The 22294-nt window shown below is 36.3% G+C and overlaps 1 protein-coding gene across 10 annotated transcripts in view; it reads left to right on the forward strand.

Annotated features, from left to right (window-relative positions):
- Positions 1-20036, forward strand: part of CPT1A (carnitine palmitoyltransferase 1A) — a 41756-nt gene extending 21720 nt beyond the window's left edge. For 9 of the 10 annotated variants that reach the window (XM_030482009.1, XM_030482017.1, XM_030482013.1 and 6 more), the window contains 11 exons: positions 738-825; positions 3224-3419; positions 4519-4707; positions 5307-5412; positions 7177-7293; positions 8142-8306; positions 9320-9454; positions 12257-12409; positions 13530-13634; positions 16738-16830; positions 18323-20036. In XM_030482009.1, the coding sequence (XP_030337869.1) occupies positions 738-825; positions 3224-3419; positions 4519-4707; positions 5307-5412; positions 7177-7293; positions 8142-8306; positions 9320-9454; positions 12257-12409; positions 13530-13634; positions 16738-16830; positions 18323-18409 (1434 nt within the window). In that variant the 3' untranslated portion in view covers positions 18410-20036. Of the gene's footprint in view, positions 1-737; positions 826-3223; positions 3420-4518; positions 4708-5306; positions 5413-7176; positions 7294-8141; positions 8307-9319; positions 9455-10285; positions 10379-12256; positions 12410-13529; positions 13635-16737; positions 16831-18322 lie in introns of those variants that run through there. The other variant, XM_030482018.1, reaches the window with a different exon arrangement.
- Positions 20037-22294: the final 2258 nt, after the last annotated feature.

Consider the following 22294-nt stretch of genomic DNA (forward strand, 5'->3'; position numbering starts at 1 on the left):
TACTATTGTTATGTACTAAGCATGTATTGGTACTTTTGAGCCACTGAAGTCTGAAAGCCTGTAAGTCTGAGGTATCCTGTAGTGTGAGCACAAGGGGTGGTTGGGACAAAGGACTGGACCTTGAGACCAAGAGTGGGTCAGTGGCAGCTGAAGTATAGATGTTGATAAAATCCTGTCTTGCACTAATTTCTAGGTAGCAAATATAAGCAAGGTAAATCCCATTCTGAATTTCTGTTCTGTCCAGGGGCTGTATGTTGTAGGGAACAATATTGTGGAAACAATTGAGTAGTTTTGTTGATGATCAGGAATGTGACTAATTATATGTAACTACAAATCTAAGAAATGTGAACTTTTGTTCCTACACAGCCAGAAATGGCTTTCAAAGAAACAATTAAGGGGTAATGCATGCTGCGTGTTTAAGTTCTGCATCTGGACTGGCCATTGAGAGCTTTTTGGATTTCAGATGTTAGCTAGGTTCATTCATCTCTCCTCAAGGGTGAGATTTTGGTAGGAGGGGAAAAAAATACAGCTACCGGAATGTCAGTGAAATCTTCCACATGTAATTCAAGGAAAGACAATGGGGGTGGGGGGAATCGTGAGTTTATATATTGTAAATCTTAATGTTCTACAGCCTTTTAACCAGATCTTGTTTGGTGGGTTGGTTTTTTTTTATTTTTATTTTTTTTTTATTGTATATGCCAAATATATGAACATTTTAATGTATATTTGCGGCACAGATTCTTCTGATGGGATCTACTGTTCCACTCTGCTCAGCTCAGTGGGAACGGATGTTTAATACCTCCCGTATCCCAGGAGAGGAATCAGGTAAGCAGGGCCAGCCAAGGAAAATAAGCATCTTAATGTAATTCAGTTTTGGGGGTATTATGTGCTAAAATCCCTTTTTTTCCCAGATAAAGATCTAACAGATGCATCAATGCTGTGTTCCACTGCTCAGGAAGTAATGAACTCCTAGTGTGCGCTAGATATTTCAAAATACCCTAAAAGGAAAAATTTCTTTAGTTTGTTGGTTTTTGTGTGGTGTTTTGTTTTGGAGTTTTTGTTTGGGTGTTTTTGGTTTGGTTTTTTTTCTTGTCTCTTCCTTTACTAAAACTAAAAACACAGGTTGTCTGCCCTGTGCTTTTAATTTATAAATAACCTTTACTTTTCTCCATTCTACTCTTTGAGGATCCTTTGATATCCATGGTTTTATCTTTGTTGAAGTTGTGTTCTCTTATCTCAACTATTTTAAAACCTTTTGCTTGCTTGACTTTACCTTTTTTCCTTTCAGCTTATGATTCACAACATCCCAATGGGGTGTTCTCAGTGTGAATGTATAACTGGTTTAGAGGCAGGTACAGTCTTAGTCCTGTCAAGGTTTTCAGCATCACTGTTACCTTGACCTATTGTATGTGCTGTAAGACATCAGCTAAGTAAAATCTCCTGTAATAAAGATGGTGTCCAAAAGTGTCTCTATAACGCACTAAGAAAATACATACTCTGGGTTTCCTTACTTCCTTCCCTGCCCTAACTCCCAGCAGCGGTCTGATTATCCAGAGCTATGAGTAACTAAATTTTCACATTTTAATTTTGAATAGAGGTATGCACCTCTTGACTTACAGCAGGATCATTCTCACCCGAGTCTGTTCCTGCAGCTTCTGTTTATTGTGGAAAACTAAGGATGTGCCTACATGATCACAAGCAATCATGTTAGTTCAGTCAAAAAAACCCAAAGTCTCTGTGACAATTCCTATACACTTTCTCACTGTAGGTGTACATATCCTCTCATTGCATGCATTCATTAACACTCTCTATACACATAAAAGTATTTCACTTCAGTTAATGGCAAGCCTTTGATAAATTGTTTGTTGTATCTCAACATAAAAATATCATTATTTTTTGATGGTCAGTACATCATCTGAGATCTTGAGACTGGTTCTTCTCTGGGGTTGTCACTTGAAGATAGGACATACTGTATTTTGATTTTCAGATCCATAACTCAGTCTTAGATTTTAAGCTGCCTTTGGGCATGTTAGTTGCACTCATCTAAAGAATAAAAAAGCATAGAGGATTTTACTCTTGGTTCTGTTGCTGGCCTTTGATAGATTATTGAGGAATTATTTCCTGGCTATGGTTCAGCTGTCTTTATCTGCAAAATGGAGGTGGTGATTACTCCCTGACCATGAACTGGTAGCTTAAGTAAACTAGCAAGTTTTAAAATCTCTGTTATACAGATGTACTATGTGAGCTATTGTTATTTAGAGTATTTCAAGTACTGAGAGTGCAACCCTTGCCTCCTCCCTGTCCTCAATAAAATATTGAACTGTTTGCATTTAGCTTTGGATTTGGTGTTCTCTTACTCTGAAATGAGTTTTGCACAAAAGTGTATCAGTAACCCATTCTAACTATAACACTTGATGATAAGATATATCCTGTATATCTTAATGGTTCTCCTCAGTTTCTCCAGCTCAGTCTTTCAAATTCAAGTACAATAATGATTCTTTCCAGATTCATAGCAGTATAACAGTTTTTTGAGGTAGTGAAGGGAGTCAATCAACAGTTTTCATCAATTGAGGGCTTTCCCTGGCTTCTGCAAAAACCTTCATCTGTGGTTTGATACAATGCCTTCATGATGAACTTTAGGTTTATGACAATTAAGCCATATAAATAATAAAGTTAGGAAAAATTTGTGGCCTAGGTTTTCTGCTTTACTGATTTCCATAACACTACACTTCTTGGCCATAGATGGAGTATCCATTCTGTTTCTGCCAGGATACATGTGAACGAAACTTATAGTACTTAATTTTGGGCCCTTTTAAGACTCCCCACAGACTATACTGTGAATTGTCTAGAACTTGAATGCAGATGATTTAAAAGTACCTTTCCTCAGACTCACCTAGTGTGTTCTTTTGCTGACTGCTTAAATAAGACTGCAGTACTAGTGCTCGCTTTTCAGATACAGATTTCATTGCTTAATATTGGCCACCAGTGTGGAAATTTGTGGTACTATGCATGCAAATGATTGTCAAATCCGGGTGTTTGACTTGTTTCATGCAGGACTCTGTGCCGAAATAAGATGGGGGAGTGGTTTATCTCACACTATTTATTACTTTGTTAAAATAAATAAGCTGGCTTACTGGTAGGGCATGCAGTAGACATTTGATGTTTAGTGCGTTAGTGTTTTGAGACTTCAGCTTTGTTTTCACGTAAGTGATTGCAATTCTAGATACTCTCCAGCACATGAAAGACAGCAAACATATTGCTGTGTATCATAAGGGCCGTTACTTCAAAGTATGGCTGTACCATGACGGTAGACTGTTGAAACCCCGAGAAATTGAACAGCAGATGCAAAGAATTCTTGATGATGATTCAGAGCCTCAGGCTGGTGAAGAGAAACTAGCAGCTCTTACTGCAGGAGATAGGTAAGGTGGTTGTTATTTTGTAAATATACTTTAATACTTTAATATTTAGAAATAGTTGCATAATGCACTAATTCAATACTGGCTTTGGAATTTTAAAATAGTCTGTGGTCAGCTGATTATACCTTGATCCCTGATTTTGTATATTGCTAAGATGTGAGACCTCTTCAGTCATTTGTAACTACATGGAATTGAAAGTAATTTTGCAGTGGCATCCCTGTATACAGATTACGTGTGCTTAGCTGGAGGAGTTTAGTTTAATTGTGGTTATCATAAGGGTGGTAATTGGAAGCTTTACAGTATTACACATATTGAACTACCAAAGTTTTATATCTACTCTGGGGTTCACTGGCATTTTAAGAGTATCTTAAAAATAAAGATCAAGAATGTGAATTCAGTAACTGTTACTCCATGTTCATGTCTTGCATCTACAGAATAAAGCACTGTGTACTCAGTTGGTTCTAGGTACAAGATCATTGAATTCAACTAAATCATGACAAGTTTAGTTCAATTGCCTAATTGTTTCTGGACAAGGCGGAGTGACTGTGGATTTTGGTATACTTTCTTATTAGGAGTCCCTCCTTTTTCTCACTTTCTGCTTTAAAACAAACAGATATTCGGAAACCCACAGAAACTTGTAAATATACATGGTGCAACTGTACGGAAATTACATTGTTCAGGACTTCTTTAACTTCAGATCTGTTTCAGGCATTTCCAGTGAAACTTTTTATTGACAATTGTCCAGACTCAGGTTTAGGTGTTACAGCAATGGATATTTATTTGATCGTTTTCATTATTATTACAATTTTCTTCCATATAATAGACATTTTCTTCAGTTATAAATGTAGATGATCTATATGCATTGCATGCTGCAGAAATGTTGAATTTAGATTAAGCTTTGCATGTATGATATGTTGAATTGGTTAATAGGATTACGTTGTACATGTATTTTCAGAACTTTTCTCTGCTGATATAGTTTAAATGCAATGAAAGTAGTTGTTTCAAATTTGATAAAAGTAGCAGTAATCTCATGGTGATCAAAAGAGTGATAAAATGTTGACAAATTCACATAATCTGGCAATAAACAAAATTCTTTTTGCAGAGTACCATGGGCAAAAGCTCGACAGGCTTATTTTAGCCATGGAAAGAACAAACAGTCCTTAGATGCTATTGAAAAAGCAGCATTTTTTGTAACATTAGATGACAATGAGCGAGGGTACACGAAAGAAGACCCAGTAAGGTCACTGGATGTATATGCAAAATCCCTAATACATGGCAGATGTTATGACAGGTACAGTATTGACTCTGGAAAACACCTCTTTTTTTAGAATTTCACTAATTCACGTGACTAATGCATATAAATTAGAGACTTCTAAGCTGATAAATTTCATTGAATCACAGAATGCTTTGCATTGGAAGCAACCTTCAAAGATCATCTAGTCTACCTCCCTTACCATAGGCAGGGACATCTTTCACTACATCAGATTGCTCAAAGCCCAGTCATCCTGATTATGAACACTTCCAATGATGGGGCACCCACAACTTCTCTGGGAAACCTGCCCAGAGAAGGTAAGAGTAAGAGTAGTGTCTCACTACTCTTACGCTAAAAAACATTTCTCCTTTCTGTCAGATCTAAATCTATCCTCTTAGAGTTTATAACCATTGCCCCATATCCTGTCTCTAGAGGCCATGGTAAAAAGTCTTTCTTAGTTTTTTATTTAATAAACTCTCTTAATATACTGAAAGATTTAAATAAACTATTACTGGGGGTGAGGGAGAAGCCAAGAACTAGTGCATTTGAATGGGAATTTTTGAGAGAGATGAAGTTGAAGTGTAAAAATGCTTTTGAAATGTATAAAACCATCAGGAAATCTAAAATTTCTTTTGTAGGTGGTTTGATAAATCATTCACTCTTATAATATTCAAAAATGGCAGAATGGGTCTGAATGCAGAGCACTCATGGGCAGATGCTCCTATTGTTGGACACCTCTGGGAGGTACGTGTTTAGCACAAAAAATTAATGCAGGAGATAATGGGATATGGTCTGTGCAAAGGTCATGAAGATGGCCAGTTACTTTCAATCCTTTGTGTTCATGTTGCTTGTGACTGATTACATGTTGGTGTCTACAGTGACTGTAGACTTTAAAAACCCTCCTCTTGCTTAAAAGAAAAGTATAAATGAAAGGTTTTTATTGCATTTTATTGAATATAGATGTCTCATAGAAAAGTGATACAGTTCCCCATTTAACCTGTTTATAATATTCTAAATCAACAGATTTGATATAGCATTGTATTTTGCACATATACATGCTCCTGAGGCACTTAAGCTTTCTTGCATTATAAAAATCCCACACTTACTTTCAAAATTTAAATAAATGGTACAGAGTTGAACTTTTCCTGTAAGCTATTGTTTGATGAGCTGCAGATTGATATATTATCTCTTGTGTTTATTTGCAATGAATGGAATAAATGCACTTTTTGTCAGGTCTGTTCATCACAACCTTAGCTTATTAATTGAAATCCTATTTGATTTTTTTCTTTTTGAAGCTTAAACATATAACCAGTTACATGATTCAATCACTCAAAACTACTTCATGAACAGTAGCTGATTCTGATTTTATTATGTGTGCAAATGGGTCTTGGGTCTGAATGGTACCCCAGGTAATTTACCGATTTTATTATATGAGTGTTTCCATCTGTGTAAGAACAAAAAAAGAAATCCTCGTTTTTTGTTTTTTTTTTTTTTTAGAGCATTCTCTAACCAGGGGAGAAAGAAGGCTGAACTGGTTTGAGATTGACTTGACAGTGCAGTTTAGACTAGCTCAATGGAGAAAGAGTTCCTTTGGTTTCTTTTGAGTGTGTTGTTATATGCTTTAGTTCATATCCCTGTACTTACTATTAGTTGGTTTGTTTTCTGCTAAGAATTAAGATGACTAAAATAAACTAAGTAGGATTTCAGTTCCTAAAAAGTTATCTGTTGTTATCTCTTTATATGTTGCCTATTTTTTTGAAACAATGGATTAAGCTATATTTAATATTTGGCGTGTTCTGACAGAGAAGTGAGAAAATTAAAATAAGAGATTAGAAATATATATAGAACATGCAATAGATCTTTGTCAAGCTTTTTCTTTCCATATTGAGCAGCTTCAAATCTATTGATAATCCTGCATTATTTATTTATTTGTTTGTTTATTTGTTATTTTTTACATTGAAGATGTTGTTTGAAATCTTATAAGACTGAGCCTTTTTTGTCTGTTGTTCCAAGTTCTGTTGTTCATGTTGGAAACATTTTACTTCTCCAGCTAAGAACTCTAGTGCATATATAAAATAATCTGAGTGGGATGCAAATCTTGCAGAAACTCTCTGGAATGTAAATTGATCAAAGGTGGTGAAATCTAAGCCTCTAAGACTTGATTTTTTTTTTTTTTTTTTATTATTTTTTTTTTTATTACTACTAGTAAGTTGAGGTAATTTTTTAATTGACATATTTTGATTAATTCAGTAGCATCTAACAAAATGTACCAGTGAATTGATGTTTGCATATCTGGTATTTTTTCCACTCAGAACACAAGTAAAAATGCCTTCAAATAAGAGGTAGAACAGAGGGCTTCGCTTGCAGCTGTTTTCAGTATTTGGAAATGAATCGTATATCGTATTTCACTGAGTGGTGAAAATGGGTTCTATTGATTTCACAATGAAATCCTAATTCCACTGCAATATGTAATGTGCTGCAATTCTGAAGAAATATCACTCTTTGCAGAATGTAATGGCAACTGAGTATCTTGAACTGGGTTATTCAGAAGATGGGCATTGCAAAGGAGATACCAATCAAAATATTCCTGTTCCTACGAAACTGCAGTGGGAAATTCCAGAAGAAGTAAGTACAGAACAGCTAGTGGTTGAGGAAGAAGCTCATCTTTTTCTGAGCAGTCAAATCATTTAAGTATTTATTGATAACCCTATAAATCAGCTTAAAATTCCTTTTCATCCTGTAAGATGGGTACATCATGTGTGGACATTACTCAGTTTACTTCGAAAGATATCAGGGGTTTTTAATGTCACTTTAAAAATTCTTGCCAGGAAATGCCAACTTTTTACTAGAAACTTACTTGGGTGGCAACATGTCAAAAATAAGTGGCCACCTATTTCAAATAGTAACCGTATTAAAATTAAGTTGAAGTTGTTACTATCATTACAACAAATGCTTTCCTGTAGTGGTTCCTTGAGATTAGCTGTCTTTTTTGTGTTTAAATTTCTGTATAGGTGTCTAATAACGTTTGATTTATTTTCTTTTTTGGCCTGAGTTCCAGACACACTGTCACCACCTATCTGGATTTTGATTTTTAATAAAAAGGTAATGGTTGGTGATATGTTTAATTGATCATGTATGGCAAATTGGAAGCCACGCAGTTATTGCTGTGCTATCTCTGTGGGTCATTCTAGTGATCTGAACAGTCTTGATACTGGTGTTTTTTTAAAGTCTAATTTTTGGAGTCCAGATGTGTATTGCTTAAAAGTTTTTATCAGTATTTTGAATTTTAACTTTCTGCCAAAGATAGCATCTTGTCTTTCTCCAAAGGGAGGCTACTGGTAATAGTGTTTCTGGCATGCATAAAGGCAGCATTTCTTAGTTATCCATTAAAAATACTTGCTCTCTTTCAACAGTTCTCTCAAAGGCATTAATGCATGCATATGCACACCTGTGTATATATTTATTTATTTTAGTGTCAAGAAATGATTGAGAGGTCTCTGAGCACTGCTGTAGCTCTGGCAGATGATGTGGACTTCAATTCATTTTACTTCAATACTTTTGGAAAGGGACTAATAAAGAAAGCAAAAACCAGCCCTGATGCTTTTGTGCAACTTGCCCTGCAGCTTGCTCACTATCGGGTAAGAAGAACAGTCTGTTTCTGACTTACAGAATCTCCTTAAATTGTGTATAGCATGTTCTAAACAATGTTAAACTTAACTTTCAGTTTGGAGCCATCCTTACTTCAGTAGTCACTCCTACACTTCTTAAAAGGATTAACAGAAATGCCTGCCTGTGTGTTCCGTTAGTTCACATTTTCTGTAGCCTGCTTTCAGAAAACACCAGTGTAGTAACATCTACGTTTTTCGTTTTGCCTTTTGGTTGTTGCTATTTAGATACTGTTCTAGACATTTTAAGTAATTCCGAATGTTTTTTCAAAGCACCCAGATTTCCTGGCTGCTATCACCATTGAAGTCTTTCTTACGATTGGTTAGGGTAGCTACAGGGCAAATAGTTTGATTATCCACCCATCTCTTTTATTTCGAACACCCATCTTCCATATCTAAAACTGAACAGACTGTCAAAATCTGTTCTGGTATGTATTTTGTATAAATCACTTTCTAACTTGTTAGATAAACTTCTATTGTTTGGCAACTTTTAATCTGTAGATTGTGCGAATCTACAGGAAATATGGAAGCCACACTACCTGGATTTTGCAGATTGTTCTCAGTTCTCACATATCTTGAAAATCCCCACACTGGCATGTGCCTCCATGCTATTAAATTTTTAACTGAAAATACTTTTAAGGATGTTAGTTTTCTCAATTACTTACCACAGCTGTCTTAATTAGGAAGCCCCTGAATCCTTAAACAGGTTTTTGAGTCATCTTCGGTTATAAACTGAAGAAGATTGAATATAAACCACTGAGGGTAGTCCTTGCTAGTTTGATTGTTCTATTAGCATTTATCAAATTCTGCTACTAATCTGATTTTTGCCTTCATGTTTAGGTAAAACTGCTAACGGCGGGCTACTAAAAATGTTGAGTTTAATTTGTGAAGAGATTGATATCCTGTGTGCTTTCCTTGAACTGTTGATTAAGAAAGTGAGGCTAAGTCTGGCTAAACCTTTAAGATCTTATTTTTCCCTTTCCAAGGACATGGGAAAATTTTCTTTAACATATGAAGCCTCTATGACACGCTTGTTCAGAGAAGGCAGGACTGAAACTGTTCGTTCATGTACTGTTGAATCGTGTAACTTTGTTCGAACCATGGAAGACCCAACTGAAAGTGTAAGTTCATGGTGTTATTGTCCTATACAATCCACAAGGCACATGAGTTATCACTAGATATCAGTATATATTCCTAAATAGTTTTTAAACACTTGAAGTGATACCTTTGTTTTTTAGGAAGGAAGTGCAGCGTGAAGTTAATTGTCCACATTTTCTGTCAATATGGCAGAAATTTAAGGCTATACCAAAAGAGAATGGCAGTAACTTAGCCAAATATGCCATTTCTTATAGTTTCTGAAGTCCAAAAATTGAAATTACTTGTGAGATTTTTTTGACTTGTAAAACTCAAACATAGATTTGTGAAATGAGTAACCTCTTACCAGTTAGGGTTTTCTTTCTGATAGGGAAGCAAGCATCACTCACAGGAATCTTTTCTGTGGCATTTTGATCAGCAAAAGAAGCCTGGTCTAGGGAAAAACTTCTTGGTTTGGAAAACCTAAACAATACTGGGAAGGGTGAGGGCTGTCTGTTCTTTTAATCTACTGTTAGTTATGGTTTTTACAGATACAGTTGATGAAATAAATCATTACATTAGCAGGTTTTGCTAAGCTGAATGGGATTTTCAGTTCTTCAAAATTAATAAATATTTGAGTTTAAAAAGAGAGTTTTGTTTAAATAGGAATGTACTCAAGGTATTACATCCAAGCCAGAGTAACAGCTGCATGGGTAGAAGTTATAATGAAAAAGATCTAGGACTATAATAATCAATAAATGAACACTGTTATAGCACATTCAGTGCTATGCCATTGGGAAAAACACAGGCCTCACTTAAGTTAGTCTTGCCCTTTAGTTTTAGTAGTCTTTCGCCCCTGAACATTTTTCCTAATACAGCATTAGCTGGGATGGTGTGTCCAGTTTTGGACACCACACTTGAGATATGGATTTATAGAGAGGATGGATTGGAGAGAGTCTAAAGGAGAGAAAGAAGGATGGATAAAAACCTCTGAAGAGGATATATGAGGAGAGTTTGAACTCAGTTATTCCTACCTAGTCTGAAGAGGAGAGAACCCTGTGGAAGAGATAGGGAACCAGGTTGTACTCAAGAGAATAAGAAAGGCTGATGCAGAGATGATGGGAACGATCTGTTCTCTGTCCCAGGAAGTAGTGGACTTAAATTTCAAGAAGAAACGCATTAGGGAAACATTTTCTGCTAGTAAGGATAGTGAGTAAGGAGGGAAATAGTGAGAAACCTGAAAGCCCCAACCCATTGTGTTGGGAGGTTGTTTTTTCACTTTGACAATCTTTAGAAGTAAGTTACATTATGGAAAGAGTTTTAATTGATCAGATCTTGAGGCAGAGAAGTCTAAGCAGGTGAATAGTTGAAGTTCTTTCTTTAGAAGGAAAGAACCCCATGATTCTATGAATAAATGTTACTGCAAATAAACAAATGCTTAGAGAAAGAAAAAAAACTTTTTCTCCCTCTTCTTTCTGGAAGTTCTGTGTAGGTAAAATCCCCCTCAATATGCCATGCTGGGAGCTGTGATCAGACCAGTTCAAGTCTGAAAATCCAGCCATGTCAAGGTGTCATACACAGCTGTATGGTACAGCTACTATGCAGCTATCCTGTGTATAGAAAGTCATTTTAACATGGTCCTAATGTCAAAACTAAGTGCTATTACATCTCTGCAGTTGACATCTGCTTTTTTTGTTAAAGGAATAAGGTAGCCCCATACATGGCAAGATATATATATATGTAATAGACATAATTCTACTCATTATATTTTTTATGGTAACATGATTCTTTCAGACTTGTTGATTCATTCCTGCCCTTCCTCTGGAATGATCAGCAACAGAACAGAGGAACCCTGCCTTCATAGTGCGAGTTTGGGGTTTTATATGTTATGAAGTTATATTACGTGTATTTATATATTATTTCCAAAAGAGTTGTCTGCCTTTACTGCTTGTTCTACTTTTTCCTGGGACTTTCCTTGGAATTTCTTTGGAGCATGTATCTTCCATGGGTTATCCACAAAACTTTAGTCCTGGATGCCAATGGCAGGCATACTTAGCATGACTACAAGTGATTTATTAATTTCTTTTGCTGGAGCCATATAGGCTGTTCACTCTGTCCCGAATAAGCAGTGTAAAATGCAGTGATGCTGGAGATAAGAAGTGACAAGTTGCCATATACTCGGTATGTTCATTCCACATCATAAAATCTTAACAGAATGGCTCACTGTTTTGAACAGGCACTTTCTTTCAGCTCTTGCAACATTCGTACAGTGTTCATAGAACTATGGGGTATCTCAGGTTGGAAGGGATCCATAAGGATCATTGAGTCCAACTCCCTGCTTCTTGCAGGTCTACCTGAAACTAAACTGTATGACTACGAGCATCATCCAGACACTCCTTGAACAGGCTTGGTGCCCTGACCACTTCCGTGGGGAGCCAGTTTCAGTGACTGGCCGCCCTCCAAGTGAAGAACCTTTTCCTAATGTCCAATCTGAACTTCCCTTGATGCAGCTTTCCATTCCTGTTTGCATGACTTCTGACTGGAATTGCCTGCTACTGACGTTTTAAGAGAAGGCTTTTAAAAAATGACCAGCATTCATCGACCCAATACCTTCAGCGTTGTCAGTCTGTCTTCTAAAATGGCTGTTGCAGTTCCAGCTTTTCTTAAATCCTGTTGAGATTTGTTCTTCTGTAACTCTAAGACCACTGTCTCTAGAAACTAAATATACAGTAATATAATGTACTTAACCCTTACAAGTTCTAGGCTTGAGAGCCATTGCTGTAACCTAGTTTCCACACCTCCATCCAGTTCACTTAACTGATTTTTCCTCATCTTTGTTTCATTGACAGAATGAAAATAAGCTGAAGTTCTTTAGGCTTGCTGCTGCCAAACATCAGCACTTATATCGTCTCGCCATGACTGGTTCTGGCATTGACCGCCATCTCTTCTGTCTTTATGTTGTCTCCAAGTACCTGGCTGTAGATTCCCCTTTCCTTAAAGAAGTAAGTGACTTTTATTGATAACTATTAATTACAGTAAAAAAAATCCTTTTATTACCTAGTGTTTTGTGGCATCTGCTGACATAGTTATAGAACTCAGGTTTTCCTAAGAAAAAAGGCAAGAGCTAACATTGCTTAATATCTGCAGACAGATTACAAGTTAGTTTCATTTTGGTTTATGTATACACTTATTAATAAGCATATAGTAATGCTTTCTGTGAGCTTTGTAGTATAATACATGTTATTAAGGATTGCAAGAAAGTTATAGTCAGTATTACAAACAAAACAAAAAACAAACATTGCTTCTGGTTTTTACATATTCTCGAGGCAGCAAAAAAGGCTGTGTTTTCTCTCAAGAATGTTCTTTTGGAACTGTGACAAAATCACTGTATTTTACTGTGAATTAAAGGAATTGTATATTGTGGCTTTTTGGGGTTTTTTTTGGGTATTTTTTCTAATTTTTTTTTATGCACAATGTTAATGTCACTGTTTATTACCATGACAAATGTTTTATTACTTAAATTAGATTTTAAGGTTGCATTCTATAAAAGTAATTATGTTGCAGTTGTTCATGTTTCCTGATTAGTGAAAAATGTGTTCCAGCTTGCCTCCAAATTAAGCTACTCACATTTGTCTGCTTGCCCTCCTAAATGTGACTAGGGGCAAAGTCAAGAATAAAACAACTTTCTACAGATTCTGCAGACTTTCAAGTTACACCCACATTGGTAGAGATTTTACCAGCTTCTAACTCAATGTAGTATCTTACTGGGATTTCACTGTGTCCATTAACGATCTTGTTGTTAACAAGACCTGTTATGCAGAACTTCCCTGGCTATAGACCTGATTAATCTGTTTTGAAATAGCATTTCTATTGAAACAACTTTTATTCTCTTTGAGGAACTGGCATCGCAACCTCATATGTTAATGGTTGGCATATCAGGACAAGTTTAGCTGTTTCTTTTAACCCTTCTTAATTGTTCATTCCATTGAAATGGGGACTGGAGTCATCCTTAATATTACTTTAGTGAGTGCTTTCTAACTTGCCTTGACTAGTTTTTGAGAAAGTTGCATGTTCTTAAGCAGTGTATGAAACTTGTTTGCACCTCTTTCATATCTAATAAAGGTTTTGTCAGAACCTTGGCGGCTGTCAACGAGTCAGACACCACAGCAACACATTGATTTAAAGAAGAATCCTGAAATGTTATCCTGTGGTGGAGGATTTGGACCGGTATGTTTGCTAAATACAAGCAGTCCTTTAAAAAACAGTTTTATTTTGAATATGCCACTTTAAAAACTTCGGATCTGTAATACCTTAATATTGCACATCGAAGGTGCAACACATGCTGCTAAATGAATGTGCTTAACACTTTCTCATTATATGGATATGCTCAGAAAAACCTGCATCGCCTTTTTCTCATATGGCACTACAAGAATTGATTATTCTTATGGAAAGACACAGTTATCTAATGTGGTACAGGCCTACATGGCAGAGAGATCTGATAAAATGAGGGCTCTTATCACATACCTATGCCCAGAGATTCTGTACATCAGGCTATTATTACACTGACAAATGCCTTACTGCTTAAACTAGATTTTAAGGTTGGGATTTGTAAAAGTAATTATACTTGATGTGTTCTTTATATTTCCTGAGAAATATTAAAAGACCGTTCATGCTTTCCCCCAAGTTAAGCCGCTCACATTGTTCTACTTGCCCTTCTAAGTGTGAATAGTGGCTAAGTCAAAAATAAAACCATGTTCTACAACTTCTGTAGACTTTCAAGAAACTAGTGTATTGTTAGAGATTTCACAAGCTGCTGACTTGCTGTAGTGTTTTTCTGGGATTTGAACATGACCTTCGATGACAATATTATTGTTAACAAGATTTGTTAGGCAGAATTTATAGGGCTATAGACTAGATTCATCTGTTTTCAAAAAGCATTTCTACTGAAAGAATAATGAGAGGGATCACAGGACTGTTCTTTGCCACACAGAGATTAGGATGACAGGTACAGTGTATTCTGGCTAGTTTGTCAAGCTGCATTTTGGGGTTTGGGTTTTTTTTGTTTTGTTATTGTTTGTTTGTTTATTCACATTTCTGATACAGCTTTCAGTAGTTCTTGAGGTTGGAATGAGTTTGAATTGCAATATCAAGGAAGCCTAGCTATTTTAATGCTGCTTATTTGTGAGAAACCGGCTTGCTCCAGCCAATTATAAAGTCAGTTTTTAGTATCTCCAAAAAGGTGTGGTCTGGCAATGAAATAGGGTTTTGGCTACAGGAATTTCTAACACTTTGGTTTTGCTAATGCTACATTAACTGCTCTCTTCTTACTAATTCTTCATTCCTCTAATTTCCTTTCTTCAGTTATTTGTCTTTCCAAATAACCCTGCTTACTTTTCCTTTCATCATAGAATAGTTAGGGTTGGAAAGGACCTTAAGATCATCTAGTTCCAACCCCCCCGCCATGAGCAGCGACACCTCACTCTAAACCATGTCACCCAAGACTCCATCCAACCTGGCCTTGAACAGTGCCAGGGATGGAGCATTTATCACTTCTTTGGACAAACTGTTCCAGTGAATCACCACCCTCACAGTAAAGAACTTCTTCCTTCTGTCTAACCTGCTTATCCTCTTGGAGTTTGAACCCATTACCCCTTGTCCTACCACTACCTGAAGCCCCTGATGAAGGTTCCCTTTCCAGCATCCTTATAGGCCCCCTTCAGATATTGGAAGGCTGCTATGAGGTCTCCACGCAGCTTCTCTCCTCCAGGCTGAACAGCCCCAACTCTCTCAGCCTGTCTTCATACAGGAAGTGCTCCAGCTCCCTGATGATACTTGTGGCCCTCCTCTGGACTTGCTCCAACAGCTCCATGACCTTCTTATGTTGAGGACACCAGAACTGTACGCAGTACTCCAAGTGAGGTCTCATGAGAGCAGAGTAGAGGGGCAGGATCACCTCCTTTGACCTGCTGGTCACGCTTCTTTTCATGCAGCCCAGGATACGATTGGCTTTCTGGGCTGTGAGCGCACACTGCCCAATATGAAAAATAATTTCTTGTATCCTTACAAAGACTGTGCTTTAGTTTGCTGAAGTAGCCCAAAGCACATCAGGCTTTTCCATGTGTGTGTGGTGGTAGTTGTTTTTGTTGCTTGGTTGGTGGTTTTTGTTTGTTCGTTTCTTTGTTTTCCAAGTGTTTTGTAGACTATAGCCCTGTAGCATTAACAGAGAGCAGACTTTGAGGCTGCTTAGCAGCAGTGAGAGCAAAGCTCTTGAAGGTTGCAGTCCTTTGAGTTAGGAAAGAGAAGAAGGGTAGCAGCAGGATAGTCTGTGTTTACTAGGTATACTTAGATTATAACATCAGACTGAAACCTGTGACAGTTAATGCTGCTAATACTGAAATTGGACCAGAGCTCTGCTCATGATATGGGTATTCAGAATCATATCTTTGCTGTCGGGTCAAATGACTTTGCCTTTGGGTAATTTTTCATAATACAAGGCTTGCATACTTCGTATTTATATACAGTATTTGTTTACATCTGCAAAGTGATCCCATGAAGCAGTAAGTTCAGGTATACAACTGAACTATTTTATTCCAAAGAAAGTTGGGGCTGTTCAGCCTGGAGAAGAGAAGCTGCGTGGTGACCTCATAGCAGCCTTCCAGTATCTGAAGTGGGCCTATAAGGAAGCTGGAGAGGGACTCTTCATTAGGGACTGTAGTGATAGGACAAGGGGCAATGGGTCTAAACTCCAACAGGGGAAGTTCAGATTAGATACAAGGAAGAAGTTCTTTACAGTGAGGGTGGTGAGGGGCTGGAATATGTTGTCCATAGAAGTGGTAAATGCTCCATCCCTGGCATTTTTCTAGGCCAGGTTGGACAGAGCCTTTGGCAATGTAGTCCAGTGTGAGGTGTCCCTGCTCATGGTGGGGGAGTTGGAACTAGATGATCTTAAGGTCCTTTCCAACACTAACTATTCTATGATTCCTTTCTACTTAAACACTGCAGCTGTATAGCTGGTTTGGACCAGACCTTAATAGCAGAAGGTCTTTGAACACGTATTCTATTTAAAAATACTAAAGTTGGAAAATATTACAGAAAAAGTTGGGAAATATTACAGAAAATGCTAATTCCATGCACTTCAGATGAGACTAGAACTGTTTTCTTAAATGGAATCAGTCTTCAGAAATGATGCATTAAATGTGGAAGCTTAAGTTTTGCTTAACGAGAAACTGCAACTCATTTTAAAAACCGCACAGTAAGAACTGTGTAAGAACATTTAAGAATGGAAGGAAAAAAGTTCAGAACTTTTTTTTTTTTTCTCTTCTTCCCCTAGGTGGCTGACGATGGTTATGGTGTTTCTTATATTATCTTGGATGAAACCTCCATCCATTTTCATGTCTCCAGCAAAATATCTTGTTCTAAGACGGTAAGAATCAGTCCTTTTGTACAGTTTCATATATCTGTTCTGATATCTGCTTATAAACCTGTTCTACAAATTCTCTAAAAGAAATTAGTAGGACTTGCAACATACAGTTACAATTTGCCTTTTCTTTCTCAACATATGCTGTTTTGTTGGGTGTGGGTTTTTTTGTCTCCACTTTACAAATTTAATACCTTTATGAACTAAGGAAGTCATATTCTACTTCACTTATGCTTTCAAGCATAAACAAAGCATGTGGCCCTCGATTGTCTTTACATATGAGTAGTTCCTTGGAACTCATGTAAAATGACTCATACCCATCCAATAAACAGTAAGATTTTTTTGTTATTACAGTTTTGCTTTGATTTGTCTCTGGTTGCAATTGTAAAGACAGAGTAAAATGTATGCTCACTATTCTTCAGGTCTTTTTGGTTTAAATAATACTGAAAGAAGGTGGCACATAAGTTTTAATCTGTGCTTGAGAAACATAATTAATGAAAAATTTATTAGAAAAACACCCATTATTAAAATGTAGTAGATGTCATCTATTGAGTAGTCTGCTGTTGCAGAGGCATGCAAATCATCCTTCCCTTTTAGATTTTTATGACTTCAATAAACATGCTGAGTTTGTTCAGGATAACATAGCTGAACTAGTTTTCCTTGTTTGACCTTTACTTGTCTGAAAGATCTTGGTGCTTTTGGTTAATCATTAAAGATGAGGAAATACAACTTTATTTTTTTCACAGTCTAAATTGTTCTTCAGATGACTGTTAGCTTGTACTTTATATTTCCCTGTGTGTTTTATTTACTAGTCAAAGGTCCATACAGAAAAGGCAGCATTTCATGTGCGTGGCCTTGATACTAGTAGAGTCTTTGCAGTAGATCCCGTAATGTAGCTGCTAATTTATTTTTGTAATCCTACTTCTTCCTTGTACCTTTCATTTGACACTTAGAATAAACAGAACAAGTTCATAGTTTGTGTACACTTAGATAACTGTGATTTTCATTTTCAATACTTTAGGTAATTTTTCAATAGCAAAAAAAATCAGGGTTCTCATAGGAACTCAGAATAGAAAAACTTTTTCTGCTCTTTCAGTACTTCTGTGTCATTAATGAGACACTTTTTGAACATTCTTTTGTTTTCTGAAAATTAGCTTTTGCAAAATCTTGTGTAAGAAAACAATACTGAAACCCAGCTATTTTAAAGTCACAGAAAGCTATAGATGCATCTGATTTCAAACAGAGATGATCTCAGTTCTGTTTGTAGGAAAGTAGATGCATAATGATGAACTCAGTAATAGCAGAAGCCTGGATTAATTTGTATAACATTAAATATTTTTGTGGTTTAAATTCCCCATTTTATGGTAAAGTAGATACTCTAATTCTGTAAGCTCCAAAATTAAAAAATGCTAAAAGGTTCCTTCTTTTGCCTAAAAGATAACTGTTGATTGACAGTACAAGTCTTTGGTTTTGTTTTTTTGTTTGTTCCTTTTTAAAGGATTCTCATCGTTTTGGGAAAAACATCGCGAAAGCAATGGTTGACATCATGGGTTTATTTAACCTTATTAAAAACTGTAACAAGTGATTTGCCTTGTTGGTACCAAGCAACCTCCTGTTGTGGGATGCGAACTCTTCTGCACAGTGAACAAGAGCAAGGTTTGTCAAAGAGTAGCTGATGAAGAAACTGAGTCAGCATCTTCTTGATCACCTATGAAAACCTTAGCAGTGTATTGAATGTTTCATTAATTTTTTTTCAGTAGTTTGGAAGAGTTTGTTCCACAAAGGATGGCTTTTGAAATCTTGTCTGTTTCTAGGGATGTAGTATCATTGCATGAAGTCCATGTGTATTCTAACTCCTGCAGTTTTCTCTTAATTTGTATACACTTGCTCTTTTCTTACTTAAAATTAGCCTACTTGTATTCCAGAATCAAAAGGATAAAACACACCATCTTAAACTCAAATGTTAGAAAAAGTTTGACTTGCTATGTATCAATAGCAGAATGTTCTTCAATGTATCTGCTGCTGTATGTCAAAGAATGACAAAACTTGTGGCTGTTTATTGTTTTCTGTTGTTCGGGATTTTTTTTTTTTTTTTTTTTTTTTGTTTGTTTGGAGGTTTTTTAAAGGTAATTTCTGTAAAGCAGACAAAACCCCCCTGATATAACCCACTGTAACACACCAAGATGTAGAAATTTTGAGGGTTTTGGAAAAACCCCCCACAACATTGTTGTAGTAGTGCTACATCAGGTAGTAAATTGTGTCACCTAATTAGCAGGTATCACATTTTTCTTACTACCTACAAGAATGTTTGCCCCACATCTTTGATTTTCTTTCTCTATAAATAAATGGACCTGTGTGCTTGTTCAGTTGAGTGCCTTAAAAAAAAACAAAGATCCTAAACCGAGGAAAAAACCTGATGGTGGGAGCTGGTTTTAAATTGTCTTAGTGGTGAAGGAGGTGAAGTAATAGTAATGTAGATGTAGTTTTCAAATCATAAGTTAGATTGATGTGGCATGAGTAGAATTGAATATGTTGTCATATGGTGCAGTTAGGTTTACAGCTCTAATGAAATGCTCCCATGATTCTCAATGAAATGCAGGAACAACTTTGTTTCAGAGTTACATGTACGCCTGTGTTTAGTTTGGTGAATGGTATCATTGGTCATCTGAGGTAAGAGCTTCTGAGTCCCAGGGAATGTCAATTTAGTTAAATGCAACCAGCTGGATAGCCTATGAAGCAAGCTGCCTGTGGAGGCTGATCAGTTGCAGGTTGCCTGCTTTCAGCCTGGAAGGACCACTACTACTTTGCCTATCACCTGTATGAGAAGGGCACGCTATTAAAGCAGTGGAAAATAGCTCCAGAATGGGAAAATTCCGGCCACCTCAAACTCCTCCCGGGGGACAGTTTTGGTCAAGCAGTATCTGAAGGATACAAGAAGGAAGGAGAAAGCTATTTCATTCAAAAAGGAGCCTAGCGTGTCCAAGCACAGAAATAAAACGGCTACTACAAAATAGAGTAACTTTGTATGTAATGCTTCTCTTCCCCAGGCTTTTAGGTGTGGTTAATTTTTAAATCCTGCAGTGCAGTAAAGTGTACCTGCTAGTGCAACAGGTCTTTTATTTTGTTTTAAATGTAAGGTACATTCTGTTTGGAAATACAGTGAATGATGCTCCGCAGCTATGCTGATTTTAAAAGGCCTTTGGGGATGATACGAAACTTCTCATTATGACTTTGAATGTTTTCTGGCCAGTGTTTTTTAACTTTCTATGCCTCTTCATGGTTTTGTTATTTTCATTTTTACTCTGATCTAGCTATTAAAACATCTGTACATGTATGTTTGAGGTGGAAAACCTCAAAGATCCCAGATGCATGCTTATATAGGAACCCTCGCAGGAATTGGCCAAAGACGCTCATTTGGACACTTTGAAATAAGCCTTATTGTGGCTGGCAGGCCTAGTATTTATCAAACTCCTGCAAAAATTTTATAGTGATATATTCTTTGGGAGCTGCAGAAATAATGCACTGGGTTTTTTGCCCCCCTTTTTAATTTTATTTTATTGACCACTGACCAATCTGTGCTTAAATTAACATTAGGGCTTGTAGGAATTTCTTTAAACAAAAAAACAAAACAAAACAAAAGTTTAGATTTGACTCTCAGGTTTTAAATGTTTCAAGTCTAGTTGTAGTTAGTGCAGTTATCAATGCAATTTTACATTCTTAGAGAGTAAAAATAGTTGGCACAGAAAGCTTTTTTTTTTTTATTGTAAATATTTTAAACATTTTGTGCTATTAAATGTATCTTTCTAATTTGGGATAGATCATAATTCCTAAACAGATAGGATTTTATTTCATTTTCTTTAAAATGTCAAAGCATGTAAATAAACTATGCTTTTTGGATGTAAATCTTAGAAATCCACAGTGAATGTAGGTTATTAATAATTAATTTAAATCTTGATGTTCAATATTGTGTACATACAGTAAAAGTGCTTGCTTTTTTGCTCAAAAGCCATAGGAATGTGACTGAAATTACCTAGATTTGAATGAACCTACTAGTACAATGTACTGTATAATAAAGTTAAAAGTACATATTCCAGAAAAACTACAAATTTGTTACTAAAACCTTTAATCATTTATTCTCAATTAGTGATTTCAGAGCTTAAGGTTGAGTAGGGGGTAAAAGTCAGGATGGATGATAATATATTGACCTGTTTATTTAATAGCAGGGTAGAATTCGTGGAATACCTCAAATGTGCATTTTTCAAATTTCTTATTTCATCTATTTCATGCCAGAAATTAGGAAAGCAGTAACTGCCTTTTAGAGGCTACCATTATTCAGGGCTAACATCATACCTAACAAAATATTCTTTAAAGGGTTGGGTTTTTTGAGGGACTAAGGAAATGTGTGCCTGACCTTGAAATTCATGCTTCTAATTCAGCCATTGTACCAATTGTTTTCTCATATAAAAGTATATTAATTTAAGCTAGTTGGTTTTCTTCTTTTATATCTTGTTCAATTACTCTACAGCTATGGTTGGTTATTTAAATCCAAAGCTTTGTCGCTATTTTCTACCCTCTTTCTTGACTTCAAAAAATGAAATAAAATTTCACAATTACACTACCTAGTACAATGTCTAATATCTTTTGTCTCTTCTTCCTAGCTCCCTTGCTGCTGTTTCTGGACTTGTGAAATCACTGCTATTAAATCCAGTTTGAAATGGTAGTAGCAAACTAATCAGTTTATTTTAGCAATAACCTACACGTCTTGCTAATTACTAGCTTCTTTTCTTTTTTCAGGTTCCGTAGAAAGAAGAAAAAACACAGGTCTTGCTCTACATGAGCTTTTTTCATATGATACAAGTAAATGCTGGAATGTTTATGTGAAACAGTCTGGTTATGAGCTAGTGGATAGCACTGGTTTGATCTTTACAGTGAATAACTGATAAAGTATGAATGTAAAGCAGTGGAGAACTAGTTCAGATACAGAAAATTAACATTGTTAAAAAAACACCACCCCAAGCCCTCTACAAAACCTGCCACTTTTATGTGATAGATCATTTTCACAGTTGTTTAGCTCGCTGCGTTTCTGGATGTTGCAGCCTTAGCTACATGAAAGAACACGGTGAGTTCAATTTCACACTTCATCTCTTAAATACTGTTAGCTTCTGCTTGTATTTCACACATTGCCCACTAAAGCTGGATACCAAAGTTGTAAACCCTGTTGTGTTTAATCTGAACAAAAAGGCTGTATGGAAACTTTCTAGGCACAGAAACTACAGATTTATCATGCCTTCCCCCTCTTCCTGAAACTGAAGACATTAGTAGAGAAAAGGAAAAGTTGAGGTTCAATTTCTGCTTTCAAGGAAACTTTTTCTCCTACATGGCCATAGGTAGTAGCCCCAGAGGTTTGGAGTGTTTTCTCAACTCAGATATCTTTGTGGCACTGGGGTGACAATTCCCAGATTTACAGAGT

This window comes from Strigops habroptila, chromosome 4 (assembly GCF_004027225.2).
Source record: "Strigops habroptila isolate Jane chromosome 4, bStrHab1.2.pri, whole genome shotgun sequence".
Classification (NCBI taxonomy): domain Eukaryota; kingdom Metazoa; phylum Chordata; class Aves; order Psittaciformes; family Psittacidae; genus Strigops; species Strigops habroptila.